The sequence below is a fragment of the Talpa europaea genome (genome assembly GCF_964194135.1).
Source record: "Talpa europaea genome assembly, chromosome: 7".
NCBI lineage: Eukaryota > Metazoa > Chordata > Mammalia > Eulipotyphla > Talpidae > Talpa > Talpa europaea.
Genome location: NC_140074.1, coordinates 38,216,809 through 38,232,761, shown reverse-complemented (window position 1 = coordinate 38,232,761; position 15,953 = coordinate 38,216,809). Strand labels below are relative to the sequence as shown.

The 15,953-nt window shown below is 45.0% G+C and overlaps 1 protein-coding gene across 1 annotated transcript in view; it reads left to right on the top strand.

Moving 5' to 3' along the window:
* The window catches only part of APBA1 (amyloid beta precursor protein binding family A member 1), a gene marked incomplete at its 5' end in the record, with an annotated part of 61,116 nt that extends 59,326 nt beyond the window's left edge, over nucleotides 1-1,790 (top strand). The window contains 2 exons of the mRNA XM_084238145.1: nucleotides 492-632; nucleotides 1,391-1,790. Of these exons, the coding sequence (XP_084094271.1) occupies nucleotides 492-632; nucleotides 1,391-1,462 (213 nt within the window). The 3' untranslated portion in view covers nucleotides 1,463-1,790. The remainder of the gene's footprint in view (nucleotides 1-491; nucleotides 633-1,390) is intronic.
* Between the last annotated feature and the right edge of the window lie 14,163 nt (nucleotides 1,791-15,953).

Sequence of the window (15,953 nt, the reverse complement as noted above, 5' to 3'; positions counted from 1 at the left end):
CCTTCCCCTCTAGCTGGCCACATTTGGGGTGCCCATCTCTGCCTTGGCTCATGTATCTGTGACCCTGATGTCAGACTGCCAGCATTATGCAGCTCAACATCTGCATCCAGTGGCGATTTGGAAAATACTACTTACCTGCCTTACACTGGCTGACAGGGTGAAAATGTTGGCAACTGTCAGGCACCTATAGCAGCATGTATCAAGTCCCAGCTGGGATGGAAGGCACAGTGTCATCCCATGCTGTGCCATTCAGCCATGTGCTGCGCTCCCTGCAAAGTGCGCCAGTAAGGTGGCCGCATGGGCCTGCAGAATCCTATATCTTGTAAGAAGAAACAGATGTAAATGCCCCAAACCTAATCATCATGGCAGCTTCCCAGAGATGAGGGTGTGGAGGGAGGGTGGGGAGGTCCAGAAAAGAGGCTTCTGTCCTCACTCAGTTCCCTGATACAAGGTGCTGCTCATGTGATTAACTCGACCTTTGGCCTCACTAGATCTGCAGCCTCATGCGAGGAGGGATAGCTGAGCGAGGGGGCGTCCGTGTGGGGCATCGGATCATAGAAATCAACGGGCAGAGCGTGGTCGCCACCCCCCACGAGAAGATCGTGCACATCCTCTCCAACGCTGTGGGGGAGGTAGGAGAGGGGTCTGGTGTGGGGGTGCCTCTCACCTTGTGCTCACCCTGGCCCTGGAGAGGCTTTCCAGAAGTGTCCTGAGAAGTCCTCTTCCTACCCTAAATACCCCTCAATAATAGGAGCCGTCCATCCCAGACCAGATTTTAAATCCACTAATAAGTGGCTGTCTGAGGGCAATGCCATGAAATAAGGCCCATTCCCTTTAGCCCTCCCTTCAAGAGTGATTACTCAGACTCCTGGGGCTTCCCCCTGTGGCTGCCCAAGTTCTTTCCATGTTTCCCGGTTAAATGTCCCCGGCACATTAGATTAGATTCACGTCTATCGACAGGTCAGGCCTCCAGAGGCACTTCCCTGGCACAGACTCACCTCAGGTCCCAAGAGCTGCTTCAGGGCTGGTTTACTGTGGCTACCCCTGCCAGAGAAGCAGGGATGGGAGGGCAGGAACACGCAGAGCTCCAGCCAGTCTCCTCCTGTTTCCAGGGTTTTCTCCTTTTTGTGAAAGGGCCTGATGCGAGCAAGTGCACTTGGTTAGGAAAATGGATCTGACCTGGTCATCACTGTTCCCTTTGTGTCACCCCTAACTTTTAGAGGGACCACAGATTACGTTCTTCCTGGAGGCCACCTGGCCCAGGTCCCTGGTAGTTGTGAGGGGTCAGTGTGTCTGATACTATCCCCCCAACAACCTCATCACTCCAACCCTGGGGCAGTGCTCCCCAGCCCCCGAGCCTCGGTCCTCACTCCCGTGTTTCTGCCCTCAGATTCACATGAAGACCATGCCGGCTGCCATGTACAGACTGCTGACGGCCCAGGAGCAGCCTGTCTACATCTGAGGCTCCCCCTCCCGGCGGCATGCATGGAGGACTCTCCTCACTCGTGGTTGTGTTTCTTGTGCTGCATCTGTGTGCCCACTGAGACATTTCCCTCTCGTGCCCAGCACTTGGTTTTAAACAGGAAGAAAAGAATCTGCAAAGACCTCTTTGCTCTCTGTCTCTTTCCAGTTTTGCGTCTTTTGTTTCTTTTTCCAATACCAGGGAAGTTTTGTCTGCACTCCCTCGAGGGTGGAGAGCAGCCAATCTCCACCCTGTTTCCACCCAGGACACTCCAGCAGGGCCTCGGGGGTCCTGAGGAGGACTGTCACTGCCCAGAGGGAAATCCTTCCTCCCAGGAGGTGCAGGCCTCTTGGCAGGAGCTCCTAGGGCGGGGAAGAAGGTGATTCAGCAGTGCCTAAAATCTGATCGCTCCTCTCTGCCCTCCTCATGTCAATTCCTAGGAATCTGGTAGCAAGGAGGGGCCAGCCCCATCGTTAAGGTTGTGCCCTGCCCACCATGTTGTTGGGGTGCCATACATTATTTCCATCCGGAATTCTGAGCCAACTTCATGCCTCTTCTATAGCCAGTTTTACTTTCAACACAGCTGTTTTCTAAGATGAGCTCTCTCACTCAAGGATCGAAAGGGAACTGCCTTGGGCAAGGACACCATCGCCTTGCAAGAGCTTGACAATTCCTGGGGCATCCGCAGCTTCCCTTGGTTGTCCTGAGGTCCCCAACTGTTAGAGAGCTCTGGCAGGAGCTCCGCCCCTCTGCACCGCACACATCCACACACACAGTCTCGCTCGCTTGTTGCCCTTCTGTCCTCACCACCAAGACACAGGGTCCCTGGAGAGCCCACATCACCTCTCTGGGAAGCCCCTTCTCCTGGCAGGTGAGCCCAAATGAGCCCGTCAGCCCTGTCCTGAGAGAGGCACCCTCCGGCTGAGTGGCCCTGCCAGCACCACCTTGGCTCAAAATGTTCCCCTAGTGGACTCCCCTCAACCACCCACCTCGCACACACAGTCTGGGAAGAACGGACTGGCCCCCCTGAAGACAAGGATCTGGGTGGATCGTGCTATGCTTCCTGGCCCCAGGCAGGACCTGCTTTCTTCTCCGCTCAGGGCCACTAGGCAGGATGTGACATCTGAAAGACCAGAATAGTACAGAAGCCACAGGGGACCGTAACAGCCTCAAGCTATGCCTGAAAATCTCCGTTGTGTTCCAGAAACAATGTCCTGCCTCGTGGGTCTGAGTGTTCAATTCATGTGGAATGTTTTGTGTTTTCTCATCAGGTGCCTCCTATTCACGGTTCCATCTCAGTTCTGTACAGAGGTTTTAGTAATATGATTATTCTGAGCCAGTTTTTACTTTTTCTTGGTCCAAAGAGCATTTTGTTTCCCTGTGAGTGGGGTGTGGCTTGCTTTGATTTTTGTTTTGTTCATGACCTCAGTAGAGACAGGGGAAGAGAAGCTAATATATTTTGTAATATTAATATAGCCCTGTTCTCTGCACCTGGGATATTTATGTTGTCTCTGTGGAGTTAGCAATGCAGTGAGCATACATGTCGGGTAGTACTTATTTACACATGGCATGGAGGGATTTCGGGGCGGGAGACGAATGAATATGAAAAGATTAGGAATAAGAGACTTCCCTCAGAGAGGCTGTGCAGTCTGTTCCCCTGGGTCTCTGTAATGAAGGAAACCAGCATTTTCTGCTCAGTAGAAAAGCCAGAAGTTTCAGGGCAGAAGTGTCAGTGTGGCTGTGGTATAAGCCCCGATGAAGAGGGGCTGTCACTGCCCCAAAGTCTTCTCTGGGGAGGAGAGTTGCTGCCTCTCCAGAGGAGTCGGGGTGGGTATTTCAGCTCTCCTCATATCTTTTGAGAATACTTAGCTGGAGGCTGCTGCCCCAAAGTTGACCCACCACAAATGTCAGGAGCCTGGAACCATGGCTCCGGGTTCTTCATCTTTCTTGATGCAACCGAACTGTACAGTGTCTGATAATATTAAATATCAAGGAGTCATAAGTTCTTTCCTCTACCAAAAGTATAGTGGCTAGAACAGGAAGGAGGTGATCCTCATGGGATTGCTGGCATCTGGACCCTGGGAACCATATGGATTGATGCCAGCTGCTCCCAGGGTGACCATTTGGCCCCCTGCCCACCAAGCCCCTGCCCAGGGAGCAGCCTGCCCTCGTTTTATGGGGGCCAGGTGAGCACTCCACCTGCACACCCCACCCCTAAGCAGCCTCCCAATAATGGCAATGAAACATCTTCACCCCAAGGGGAGGGGAGGGGGACTATACTTTCTTTTGCTAGTACACAAAAATCTTGGGAAATTTGAAAGGTGCTGAAAAAGCCACTGTGGTTCAGTTTTCCTAAAAGACTAACGTTTTAGCTTAAGAATAAGACCATTTATCCACCACGTACCTTTGAGTTAATAAAAGCGGCTCCTCACACCCAGATAGCACATGTGGCCGGAACTTGGTACAGATTCACCCGGCTGAAGTGTAGCATTTTCCTTTGCTCCCAGTGGATGGGGGAGTTGACCGGCCTGTGGTTAACCAAGGAGACAGAAACTTTAATGTTAGTGACTCAGTTTTTGAAAGCCCAGTGGGAAGCGGTGATCTATTTCCCTTCTGACATCCCAATCTGTATAGTTACATATGCAAATATCTGGTACCCAGCATAATGGGGACGACTATGTACAGAGCAGCCTTCCCAAACATTGCTCGGGCAAAAAGCCACTCTTGCCACTCGGCTAGGACATGCTGGTGACTCAGCTTTGGAAACAGATTCCCAGATTCCTCTACCCCTCCTGGGCCAGCCAGGATGCACCAGAACCCACCCTGCCTTTGCCTTCTCAAATGCAAGCATTTCAGGGAGTCACCATCAGCCTTGGGTTCACGAGAGGAAGAAACCCCCAGAGACCAATGCCTGGAGCCCACTCCCCTCACCGAGTGGGCGCCTCGGGGCCTGGGCTCCATCATGGGGCTCTGGACTCCATACCCCGCAGACGGGTCTGCTTCCTGAACATTGTCCACCATCACTGGCCTCAGAGAGTCCCAGAGTAACCTACTACCTCCCCCATCGCTCCTGCCACCCCCACGGCCCCCGCCTGCACCCAGCACCCCCCATCTGCACGCTGACCAAACCCACCCACAGAGCCCTTCTTGGGCCCCTGGACCCAGTGGTGTGGCTGTTACAATGTTTACAACCAAGGGCCACCTCCTCATAGACGTGTTTACTCTCCCACTCGCAAGGTCACTTGTTGGTTTGAGTTTCATGTCCGTCTGCTCCTGCCCTGATTTGGGCCGACTTGAGCACACGACACTGATTTTTACGTCCCCCTCCACTGAGGCAGTGCGTGAGGACTGTGGGTAGGAAATCTCATGTACATATTCAGCACAGCCCCTAGAGTATGAACTTGTATTATTGTTCTGTAAAGAGGGTGAAATAGAGCTTATTGTAAAGCCTTGGGAGAAGTATAGTATTGTATTTGTAAGAATAGCGTTCTTTGTATACACAAAACTCAATGATCTCTATATATAAATATAAATATATAAATAAAAGATATATACATGTGAGCCTGGAATGTTGATGCCGCACACCCACTGAATGTACTTCCTCTGACAGTCTGGTCACTGGGCCGGCCCGCCCTCCCCTCTGCCGCACCGTTTTGGGGGTTGTGATGTACGTAATGTGCTATCTCCCTTTATTTAACTGAACGCTAATGTCTGTAAGAGTTGCCGCAACAATAAATGAGAACTTCACCTCTTAGTCCCACTGTCTTCTTTTGGTGGGGGTGGGACGCCCAGTTGGGAAAAGAGTTTGTGTTTTTCCGTCAACTGGTCACCTCCTGCCCTTCCCTAGGGTCTGCTTCCTGCACTTGTTAAATGGGTGTCTTCTGTGAAACCCACTCAGTTTTTCGAACCCAACAGACTATATCGTCTGTTGCAGCTGACAGTCTTGTCTGCCTCCTTTGAGCACACTGTGAATGGGAGGAAGGGAACCCCTGGACTTCTCAGTGAGGAAGGGAAAGGAGCTCCCCTGAGAAATATCCAGTGAGGGACTGGGAGGGGAGGTGGCCTTGGGAAGTGCAGAGGGGAAGGGAGACTTCCCTGGGGGAAGGAGGTGGAGGTCCCACTCTGTGGTTCCAGAGGAGTTTCTGGAAGGCTTATCTCCTGGCGCTCATTGCATTTCCAGGCTTTGAAGCCTGCCAGACATGACCTCTGCTGCCAGGAGTATGATGGAATTACCCCAACACGGATATCTGGCCCCGTTTCTATTGGGTTGTCAGAAAAGTCATAACAGAGAAAAAAAATGTGTCATGACTTTTCCGACAACTCAATAAATCAAAATGGCCTTATTAATCAAGAAACTTGGTTGAAGCAGAATGGGAAAAAAGTCTTTTGGATTTGGGGACTGCCCAAGTAGCCCTTGAGTAGTGTTCCGGGTTGCCTAAGAATGGGTAGGACCTAAATACACAAAGAAAGGGAAGGATAATTCTCACTTAGGTCTATGACCCAAATTATGCTTCCAAGCAGTCAAGTTTTTTGATTGTTGCAATAAAATGCAAATTAGGTGAAATTAGTCAAGCAGAAGTGATCAGGTTTCAATCTTGGGCAGTCTCCTTTGGTTCAGTTTGTTCCCAGGAGTGGATGCATCTAGGTGTGCTGGGGTGTGCCTGGGGCTGACCCTTGACAGCCTCTCTATTGTGGTTGTACCAAGACTCAGATGGCTCCATTTTGCTTAAATTTCTTATTTCCCTCCTTTGGTCAGAATCATTCCTCTGGAAAGCATTGACATCAGCTGGAGAAGTCCCACATCACCAGAATGGACCTACCTCAGGAAGTCATGTCCCTCACGGAGGGGAAAAAGTGACAAATATTCCTTAGGATATCAATAAACATGCCAGAATGAAAATACAAACATCTACTTTTTCTACTACCCCAATACTTTTAGCAGATGTTATGCCATAACAAATACTGTGGATCTGTATAATTTAAATAGCAAATAGCCCAATATAAACATCCAAGTGCTCGTTAGCTTAAGACACAAATTGATGGGCTTAAGCCCTTTTTAAACAAGAATACCTAATTTTTCCTAATACTAGTTTGGTTAATTTTCATTGTGAAACCAAAATGTTATATTCATATACAATATTAGAAAAGTGTATGTATGTACGTATGTGTGATTACATATGTATATTTTTATACACACATGCAAATACACACACATTAGTCCTGCTGCCTAACCTATACACAATCACATAAAAAGGATCCAAAGGCTATTTCCTGCTCCAAAGTTACATTCAACAACTCTTTTTCTCCTCTTATACTTGTGACACTCAGTGTTATGAGATTTATGAATTAAAATTTCTAAGTTAAAATTAGATGATCCAATTTTACCAATGCTTTAAATAAAAATCATTAAAGTCATTCAAACATTATACCTAACCTCTAAATTTTAGGGATGGTCTCACTCATAGCAGGAATCTAGAAAACCTAAATAAGGGACCAGGAAATAGAATAACCATGAGAAAGAAAAAATCAAAATCAACAAACAACTATGAACCAGAGATACACTATGGGGGTGGGAGGCAGGGAAAGGAGGGGTTGGGGTCAAAATAAGGGGGTTGCAATTGTATGGGGACTATAAAAATAAAATTTAAATAAAATATAATATAATATAATCCAACTTCAAAAAAAATAACTCCTTTTATAATTGCTTCAAACAGAATTAAATACCTCAGAATTAACCTACTATGGAGGTAAAAGACCTATACAACAAAAATTACAAGGTTTTATTAAAGAACTTAAGGATAGCATATGCTTATGGATAAGGAGAATCAAAATAATCAAAATTACTGTCTAAAACGATAAATGAATAAATTACAATGTCTGTAATATTTTTCAAACAAACTAAACAAAAAATATGGACATTCACATGGAACCACAAAAGGCCTCATTTTGCAAAAGCAACACTGTGCAAAAAATAAAAAAAAGCAGAAATGGTGGTATCACATTACCTGACTTCAAACTTTACTATAAAGCAACATTACTAAAGACAATGTGGTACTGGCACAAAATCAGACACGGATCAATGGAATTGAAAGTCAGAGATAAGTCCACATGCATACCAGCACCTAATCTTTGATAAAGCAGCCATGACCATAAACATGGAAAGGGCAGTCTCTTTAATAAATTAAGCTAAGAAAATTGGAAATCACACCTAAGTGACTTAGGACTCATCACTCGCTAACCTCACACACAAAAATAAGTCCGAATGGATTAAAGATTGATTTAGATATAGGACCTGCAACAATACACAGAAAACACTGGTGATATGTTCCATGATACTAACAATAGTTTGTTTTTACTGACCTGACCCCTTTGCCAAGGGGACTAAAAGCAAAAATAAAGAATTGAGATTACCTGATATTAAAAGACTTTTCTATAGCAAAAGAAAACACAAGAGAGTTTTAAAAACACCCTATTGAATGGGAAAAGAGTGTACAATATATAAATAATGATTGATATCCAAGGTACATAACTCATGCAATTCAACAATAAAAAATAACCCAATTAATAAATGGGAAACAGATATGATCAGACAATTCACCAAACAGGATATCCAGAAGGTCAAAATACATATGAAAAAAATGTTCTAGTTGGGCCTCCCAATGGCTTAGGGATTAAAGAAACAGTGCTGTCAAGCAATGGATTCCCCCCCCCCCCAAAGAGCCGACCCACATAGCACAGCAGACCTCTCCTCTCTTGCCCGCTGTTCCCCTCAGCAGTGTATTTCAGTGCATCCGCCTGTTCTGCTCCCCACTCTGTCTCTGGTGAATCCTCTCAATGCCTCCACCCCACACGCACACCTCTGGCTTACACCCTAGTTCTTGTATGCATAAATAAATAAATCTTTAAAAAAAAAGTTCTAGTTCTTCCTATAAGAGATGGAGGTTAAAACCACAAGGAGATTATTCACACTCATGAGAATGACACACATTAAAAAACCTACAAGTGTGGGACAGGATGCAGAGAAAAGGGAACCCTATTACACAATTGGTGGGATTATAAGCAGGTAAAACCATTACCCAGGTTTACCTTAAAAAACTAAAAATGAAAATACTGTAGGAACCAGCAATCATACTCTTGGACATAGATATACATAAAAATATGAAACCACCGACACAAAACCCATATGTTCGACGTGTTCAGAGCAGCATCATTTATAATAGGCAGGACACAGAAGCAGTCTAAATGTCCGTCAACAGGTGTCTGATCAAGAAGATGTGCTATTAGCTAATCATTTTCTTTTTAAATATGAAATAGATGTGAGTATGTGTATGTAAGTGTGGGGGAGGTGTGTGTGTGAATGTATATACACTTAAGAAAGGGCATATATTCATTTATATTTTCAGAATGAATTTTCAATTGTGCAAAGCCTTTTGCAACATCTCTACTCATCTCAGACATGAATACTGTAACATGTATGGGCATAGCTGAGGCAAATTTATCATGACAGCAACCAAATAATAAATCTGTATCTCTATAACCAAAAAAAAAAAAAAAAAGATGTGATATATCCACAGTACGGAGTACCATGTAGCCACAGGAAAGGGTGAAATTCAGTCATTTTCAACAGAATAGCTGGAATTTGAGAGAAGTGTGTAGTAAAGCAAATCAGAACTATAAAAACAAATACTGGCTCTTCACATAGCAGACAATTTGATAATGTGAAACACTTTAGAGACTAAAGTTGAGGTTTCCAAAATGGAGCAGGGGAGACTGTAAAGAGGGAGGGGGACAAATGGACTATGATGGGGGACTGCGGATGCCTTGGAGGTGGGTGTGGTGTACTAACATGCATCTAAAGAGATAGAAACTTATACCTCTGAATCACACAGTGTCATAAGCCAATGTTACCTCAATGAAAAATACATATATTATGAAAATGTAAATAAAATTAATATATAAAAACCTATTGTATTTGTACATGAAAGTGACAGACTAACAGAAATCGGGAGAATAATCCCATTTGCATTAAAAACATTAAATACTTTGGAATAAATTTAACCAAAGAAGTAAAGCCCTATACACTAAAAAATATATGACACTTGAAAAGAAGTAGAAGAACTGGAAAGATGTTTGTGTTCATGGATTGCAGGAATTAACATCCATTTTTAAAAGTTATATTACCTAAAGCAATTTATAGATTCAATGCAATCACCATCAAAATCCTAATGGCATTCCTCATAGGAAGAGAAAAAAAACTATGAAATTTATTTGGAATTAGAAGGTGTTACAGTCCTCAACTTTTTTTTTAAAGATTTATTTATTTTTATACAAGAGCTGGGGTACAGGCTGGAGGCACAGGAGGGTGAAAAGGATTCATCAGAAACAGAGCAGGGAGCAGAACAGGCAGATGACTGAAATACACTGCTGAGGGGAGCAGTGGGCGAGACAGGAGAGGTCTGCCACGCCAAGTGGGACTCTCCCTGGCCAGCCGGGAGTCAAACCCGTGCTGCAGAGGCTGTGGAGAGCTTTACAGCGCTGTGCTCAATCTGCGCCGCCACTGGGGAGGCCCCACTCCAACTTGTAACTACTGAATTTTGGCAAACTCTCAAAGAAGAATTAATACCTATTCATCTCAAACTCTTCCACAAAATTGAAAAGAAGGGAAGTAAGGATAATCAAACATAAGGAAAAATAAATAAGCAAGACATCAAGCCCAAGAGCTTCTGCACAGTGAACATAACTGTCATCAAAACAAAAAGACATCCTGCTGAATGGGAGAAGGCGTGCACATCACATGTCTGAAAATGGGTTAATATCCAAAATAAAGAACTCGTAAAACTCAATAAAACAACCCAACCCAAAAATGCACAGAGAATAGAAAGAGACACTTCTCCAAAGATGCCACACAGATGGCCAACGGGCAATGGAAAGCTGCTCATCTCTTATTATTAGGGAAATGCATCAACACAATGAGCTGTCACCTCACGCCCAGTGAGATGGCTACCATCCAGCAGACTAGAAAGGAGTGTCGGAGAGAAGAAAACCCTGTGCACTGTTGGCAACAATGTAAAATGGTGCAGTCATTATAGAAAATGATTCCTTTAAAAATTAAAAATAGGAATTCCATATGACCCAGGCATCCCAATTCTGGGCATTTACACAAAATAAAAGCACTAATTTGAAGCGATATATGCATCCCCATGATTATTGGAGCATTAATTTTAATAGCCAAGAACTGGAAATAACTTAAGTGCCCATCCGCAGATGTCTGGATAAAGATGTGGTCTATATCCACAATGGAATACTACTCGGCTATTTAAAACTAAAGATGAAATCCTGCCATCTGCAACATGGGTGGACGCAAAGGGTGTTAAACTTAGTCAGATGGAGGAAGGCAAATACCATGTGATTTTACTCATATGTGGTATATTCCAAACAAGGAAATTAACTAAATAAAATAAAATAAACCTTTAGACCAAATTAGTGGTGAAGGGAAGGGGCAAGGGAGGTGGATAAATTGGGTAGAAGGAGTCAATTGTATGGTGAGGATAGAATTAGATTTTTAGAGGTGAACTTCAAAAAGTAGATGCTGATTTATAATCATGCACACCTGAAACTTATATTCTAATGCAAACTTATATTCTAATGTTCCTTTTTACAAAAATAAAAGATAAACTGGAAAAGCATAAAATTTCTCCCCAAAATTTTGCATTTCAAAAACTGGCAGCTTTTGATTGATTATCTGAAAGGAAGCAACATTTTCTGCTTTGCTGCAAATGCCGTTCTGTATTTAGAAGCTTCTAAGTGCCAGTTAAAATAAGTTTCCCACTCAATTTGCTTAGTTCTGTAACTTTTTTCTAATTATGTGGTTAAGTAACCTAGTTTGGGAATTTCAATACTTCCCTATATTGGCCAATAGCCTTAAAGCATGCGGTTAATTGAGCCTATTTGGAAAGGCATTTGCAAGCGGAGGGTATGTAAAGCCAGCAGGGGCCACAGCTGAAGAACATCACCCATGGCCTTCTTTGAGCAGGATCTGCCTATTTTGTAAAACTCAAGTCTCCTTAAACCCACATCTCTCACTGCCTTAGTGGAGACAGAAAAGAAACCTCAAACGGGAATTTCCCATTAAAGCAGCTAAAGAGGGAGGCAGGGAAGGGAAGGAGGAAGAGGAAGGCTATAACAAAAGTATGGCTCTCCTCCAAGGAACTGTAGGTTCCAGGAGCACTCACCAAGGCCATCTGGTGCGCTGGGGCGACTGCTAGGGAGACAACTGAACACAATTCCCCCGAGGTGTGAGGGTGGCTCTAGATCCTGCCATCTGCCTAATACCGAGAATTGTTAACCAAGAAATGGGGCTGGAGCAGACAAGGAGACACAAACCCAAGGGATCCTCGAGAACTGCCTGGTGATGGGGAGGGCGGGCTTATATACACAAAGATCCTGCCCACTATGCAAATTAGGTTTCAAGTCAGCCAAGTTCCCATTGGTGCAATAATATGCAAATTAGGTGAAGAGTTAGCAGAGCAGTGGTGGGTGGAGTTTCAACCCTAGGCCACCTGTGGCAGCTGCAAGGTTTCAATCTCTTCCTGGAAGTACAGGTGTGTGGGAGTGGCTGGACCTTCCTGGGGCCCCAACTTTGTGCCCGCCACCCCCGTTTTGTCTTCTTCCCCCTATTTTGATGTTCTTTCCCCCCTTCATACTTTTTCTTTGCTGACACCACTGTCTGGTCTTCCAGTCACAGTGCCTGAGGGCTGTGAGTTGGAGGTCTCTGAGAAAGGCTGTACCAAGTCTCCTGGGACCTGTCTTCAGGGTGGGGGCTGTCTTGCCTCCTCACAGAAAGCTGATCTCCCCACACAGACATGTCTGCCTTTGAATAAAGTGGAGAGGAAACACATAACAGGTAGGAGAAGGTACAACTTGCACATGACTGGGAGCCATCTTGATAGCGCCTTCCTTATACCAGGCTTTGTTCAAAGGACTTTACACAGATTACCTCAATCCCCACAGCCCCTCTACAGCAGACACTACTTATCATGCCCATTTTAGAAATGAAGAAGCTAAAGGACAGAGTCCAAGGACTTATCTGTATTTTTTCCACCTACTTCCAACTGCGCGAGGCTTCCCAGTACCCTCATTTGCCCACCAGCTCAGCTTTATGCTGCAGGATTTTTTTGCTTAACAGGCTCCAGGTTCCTAACATTTGCAAACCTCAACCCCTATTCCATCTATGTCATACCACCCTCAGGCTAGACTTCATGGCTCTGGGTGCTGGGGGCGAGGGACAATGCTTTCACCTCTCCCTCTCTCTGCACATCCTCTTTAAAAGAGGGGCTGGTGTGGGGAGAGATACACAGAAATTTCCAGGCTTTAGCTGTTGCCCTTGGAAAGGTGATACTTTGTCAGGGTCCTTCTGCAGATCTAGTTCATTAACTAGGGACTCCATGTGGACAGATGGAGTCCCCCAGCTCTGGGCGTCTCTCAAGCCCTCAACTCCATCTTCTAGCTAAGCTTTATGCTTCTCATTCTGAGCTGAGTCCCCAGCAAACTAGAGGCTGAGTCTCACCAGCCAGCTGCTCATGCTTCCCCACTCCTCAGAGTGAAGAAGGAGGTAGCTTGACCTCTCCCACTTGCCCATCCATGAGCCGTCTGTCCCCCCCAACAACGCACTCTGCACATTCTACCCGCCCCGGCCTCAGCCTGTCTAGCTAAGGTGGTCACCTCTGCCACAGAGTTTGAGGGCAGGTGGAGGGCTCAGTCACCCAGCTTCACAAGTCATTTCTTGGGGTTCCCCTCCCGTGGCTTGAGGTAAGGGAAATGCTTCTTTTTCCTCACCCAGAGGGAGGTGAGGGAAGAAGACTGTTCTTTCCTGATTCTGCATTCCCGCAATGGCAGCGGCCTTCATGTGCCTGGTCCATCACCAGGGTGAGACGAGGCAGTAGGCGGCAGCTGGTGGGAGCCTGTTCCCACCTCTTAGCAAGCCTGTGGAGGTGTACTCCCTTGCAGGACATGATGCCCCCGGGAACCGCCCGCCCCTGGGGGTGAGATGGCCCCACAACAGGGTGCTTCAGGCTTTTCCCTCTCAACACTGAGCGCAGCTGAAATAGAAAGATCCACATAACTATCTCCAAACTCACAGAACCATTCACAGAACTTTAATTTTAGTCGTCTATAATCCCCCTGCCCCTTAAACCATGAACTTCATATTACTTAACCCCTCTGAGCTTGTTTCCTCATCTGCAAAATAGTATCCTTCTCATGGGGACTGTGTGAGGATCAGATCAAGGACCAAACCACAAACTCCTAGAAAGCACTCTCTGCCATTGGCCATTGTGGTATTTAAACAAGCATCTATGATGTCTTTCCTGAGCCCCGAGGACACAGATCCTCAACAGCTCCCTGAACTCCACTGACCCCAGACTACAAAGCCGGGGCTCCTGTGCTTAGGAGGGCGCCGCCCACAGTGAGCACAGGTGCTGTGGGCCCCAGAACACCTGAAGCCCCAGCAGGGCTTGCAGCGCATCATAAAGCACTGACGGTGATGATGCACACTTGAAACTTCTGACAATAATGCAGTGTTGCTTCAAGAAAAAATATGTAATTTGACTTAAAACATGTTTTTCATTTCATCCCACAAATGCAGAATTTACTTCCTGGTAAAAACTTCTGGCATGTTACTGCATAATTTTTTTAAGTTAAAAACATGACTCACACACCCATACAGAGTAAGCACATATTAAAGATTTGCTAAATCTTTCCTGACAAAATAAGTATGATGTAAAAGCTGATTCTAGAGCATTTTGAGGAACTAAGTATTTATAGACATTTAGAAACAAGTATTGGGATAAAATTGCAAGGTGAGATACAACTAGTTAATGTCCTTTAAGGCACTGTAACTATAACCTTTGGAGTTACCTTTTCTACCAAACAGAACTCATTTGCATTTTCAGCTGGGAATATAGGGGGAACAATTGGGTAGAGATAAATGTTATATAGAAAAATAAAGAGTAGCAAAAGAATTGAAAGCTGGGATTCAGACCGATTCATAATGGCATTCTACACAACAATCAAAGAGAGAAAACCACCTGTCTATTAGCAGATGAATGGATAAATAAAATGTAGTGAACACACAGAATGGAACATTACTCAGCCTTTAAAAGGAGGGAAAGTTTGACACATTTCCATAGGACTGAAGCTTGAAGACATTATACTAAGGGAAATAGCCGTGAAAGAACAAATTACTGTGTGACTCCATTTCCATAAGGTATCTTGAATACTTTAAGTCATAGAGACAAAGAAAAATGGTGCCCGACAAGTACAGGAGAGGATGTAGAGAAAAGGGACCCTATCACACTGCTGGTGTAAACCTGTACTGGGGAAACCATTTTGGGAAGCAATCTGAATTTACCTTTAAAAAAATTAAAAGACAAAATACCATGCAACCTGGCAATCCCACTCTTGGTCATTTAACCACAGGTTATGAGGCCACCATCAAAAAACTCATACGTTCTGCAATATTTATAGCAGCATTATTTATAACTAGGACACAGAAGCAGCCTAAATCCCATTCAACAGAGAAATGGATCAAAGAGATGCAGTACAAACATATTTTGGAATATTACATAACCACAAGAAAGGATGAAACGCAGCCATTTTCCACAAAATAGAGGAAATAAAAAATTATATGTAGCAAAACAAGTCAGAACCACAAAAAAATAACTGGACGTTCTGTAATAGGCAATTCAACAATGTGGAATGTTTTAAAGATCTACTGGACATCAAGAAACATCCTGAGGGCCCTGAGGTTAAGAAGGAGGGGGAGGAAAAGGAACAAGGGGACACAGAAATGGGGGTGGGGGTGGAAATGGGGGTGACCCAGACTGGGGAAGAGCAGAATGGGGAGTTGTTGTTTCAGAAATACAGAATTTCAGTAGGAGAAGGTATAAGTTCTGGGGATGGACAATGGAACCAGGAGGAAAATGGTCAAAGAAGGGGTGGTGAATGTACTCAGTGCCACAGAACTTTACACTTAAGATGGTTAAAATAGTAAAAATTTTTTGTTATTTATATTTCATCACAATTTTTAAAGTAAAAAGAAAATGAGTTTGAGGTCATTCTTATAAGAGGTGGCTAGAGAAAGTGTCACTGAGAGGAAGTGAGGGAGAGTCCTGTGGCTGTCTGGAGACAGTGTCCCAAGCTGAAGGGCCAGCACACACAAAGGCGGGGACCTTCGAGGAGTGCTGGGGTGTCGCTAGCAGGCCACTGTGAACGGAGTGCAGAAAGGGAAGCGGCAAGTGGTTAGAGATGAATGAGTTGAGCAGAAGTAGTGGCAAATGTAGGTGGTTGTAAGAATCTGGTGCTACACACTCGTGCACACACACACATCCCTAATTGTTTCCACACAAACCCACAGACTTCATCACACTGACTTCACACCCTTCACCTCCTCTGAGCTGCCATTGCTAAAGCATCCCTCTTAAATCGGGAACCA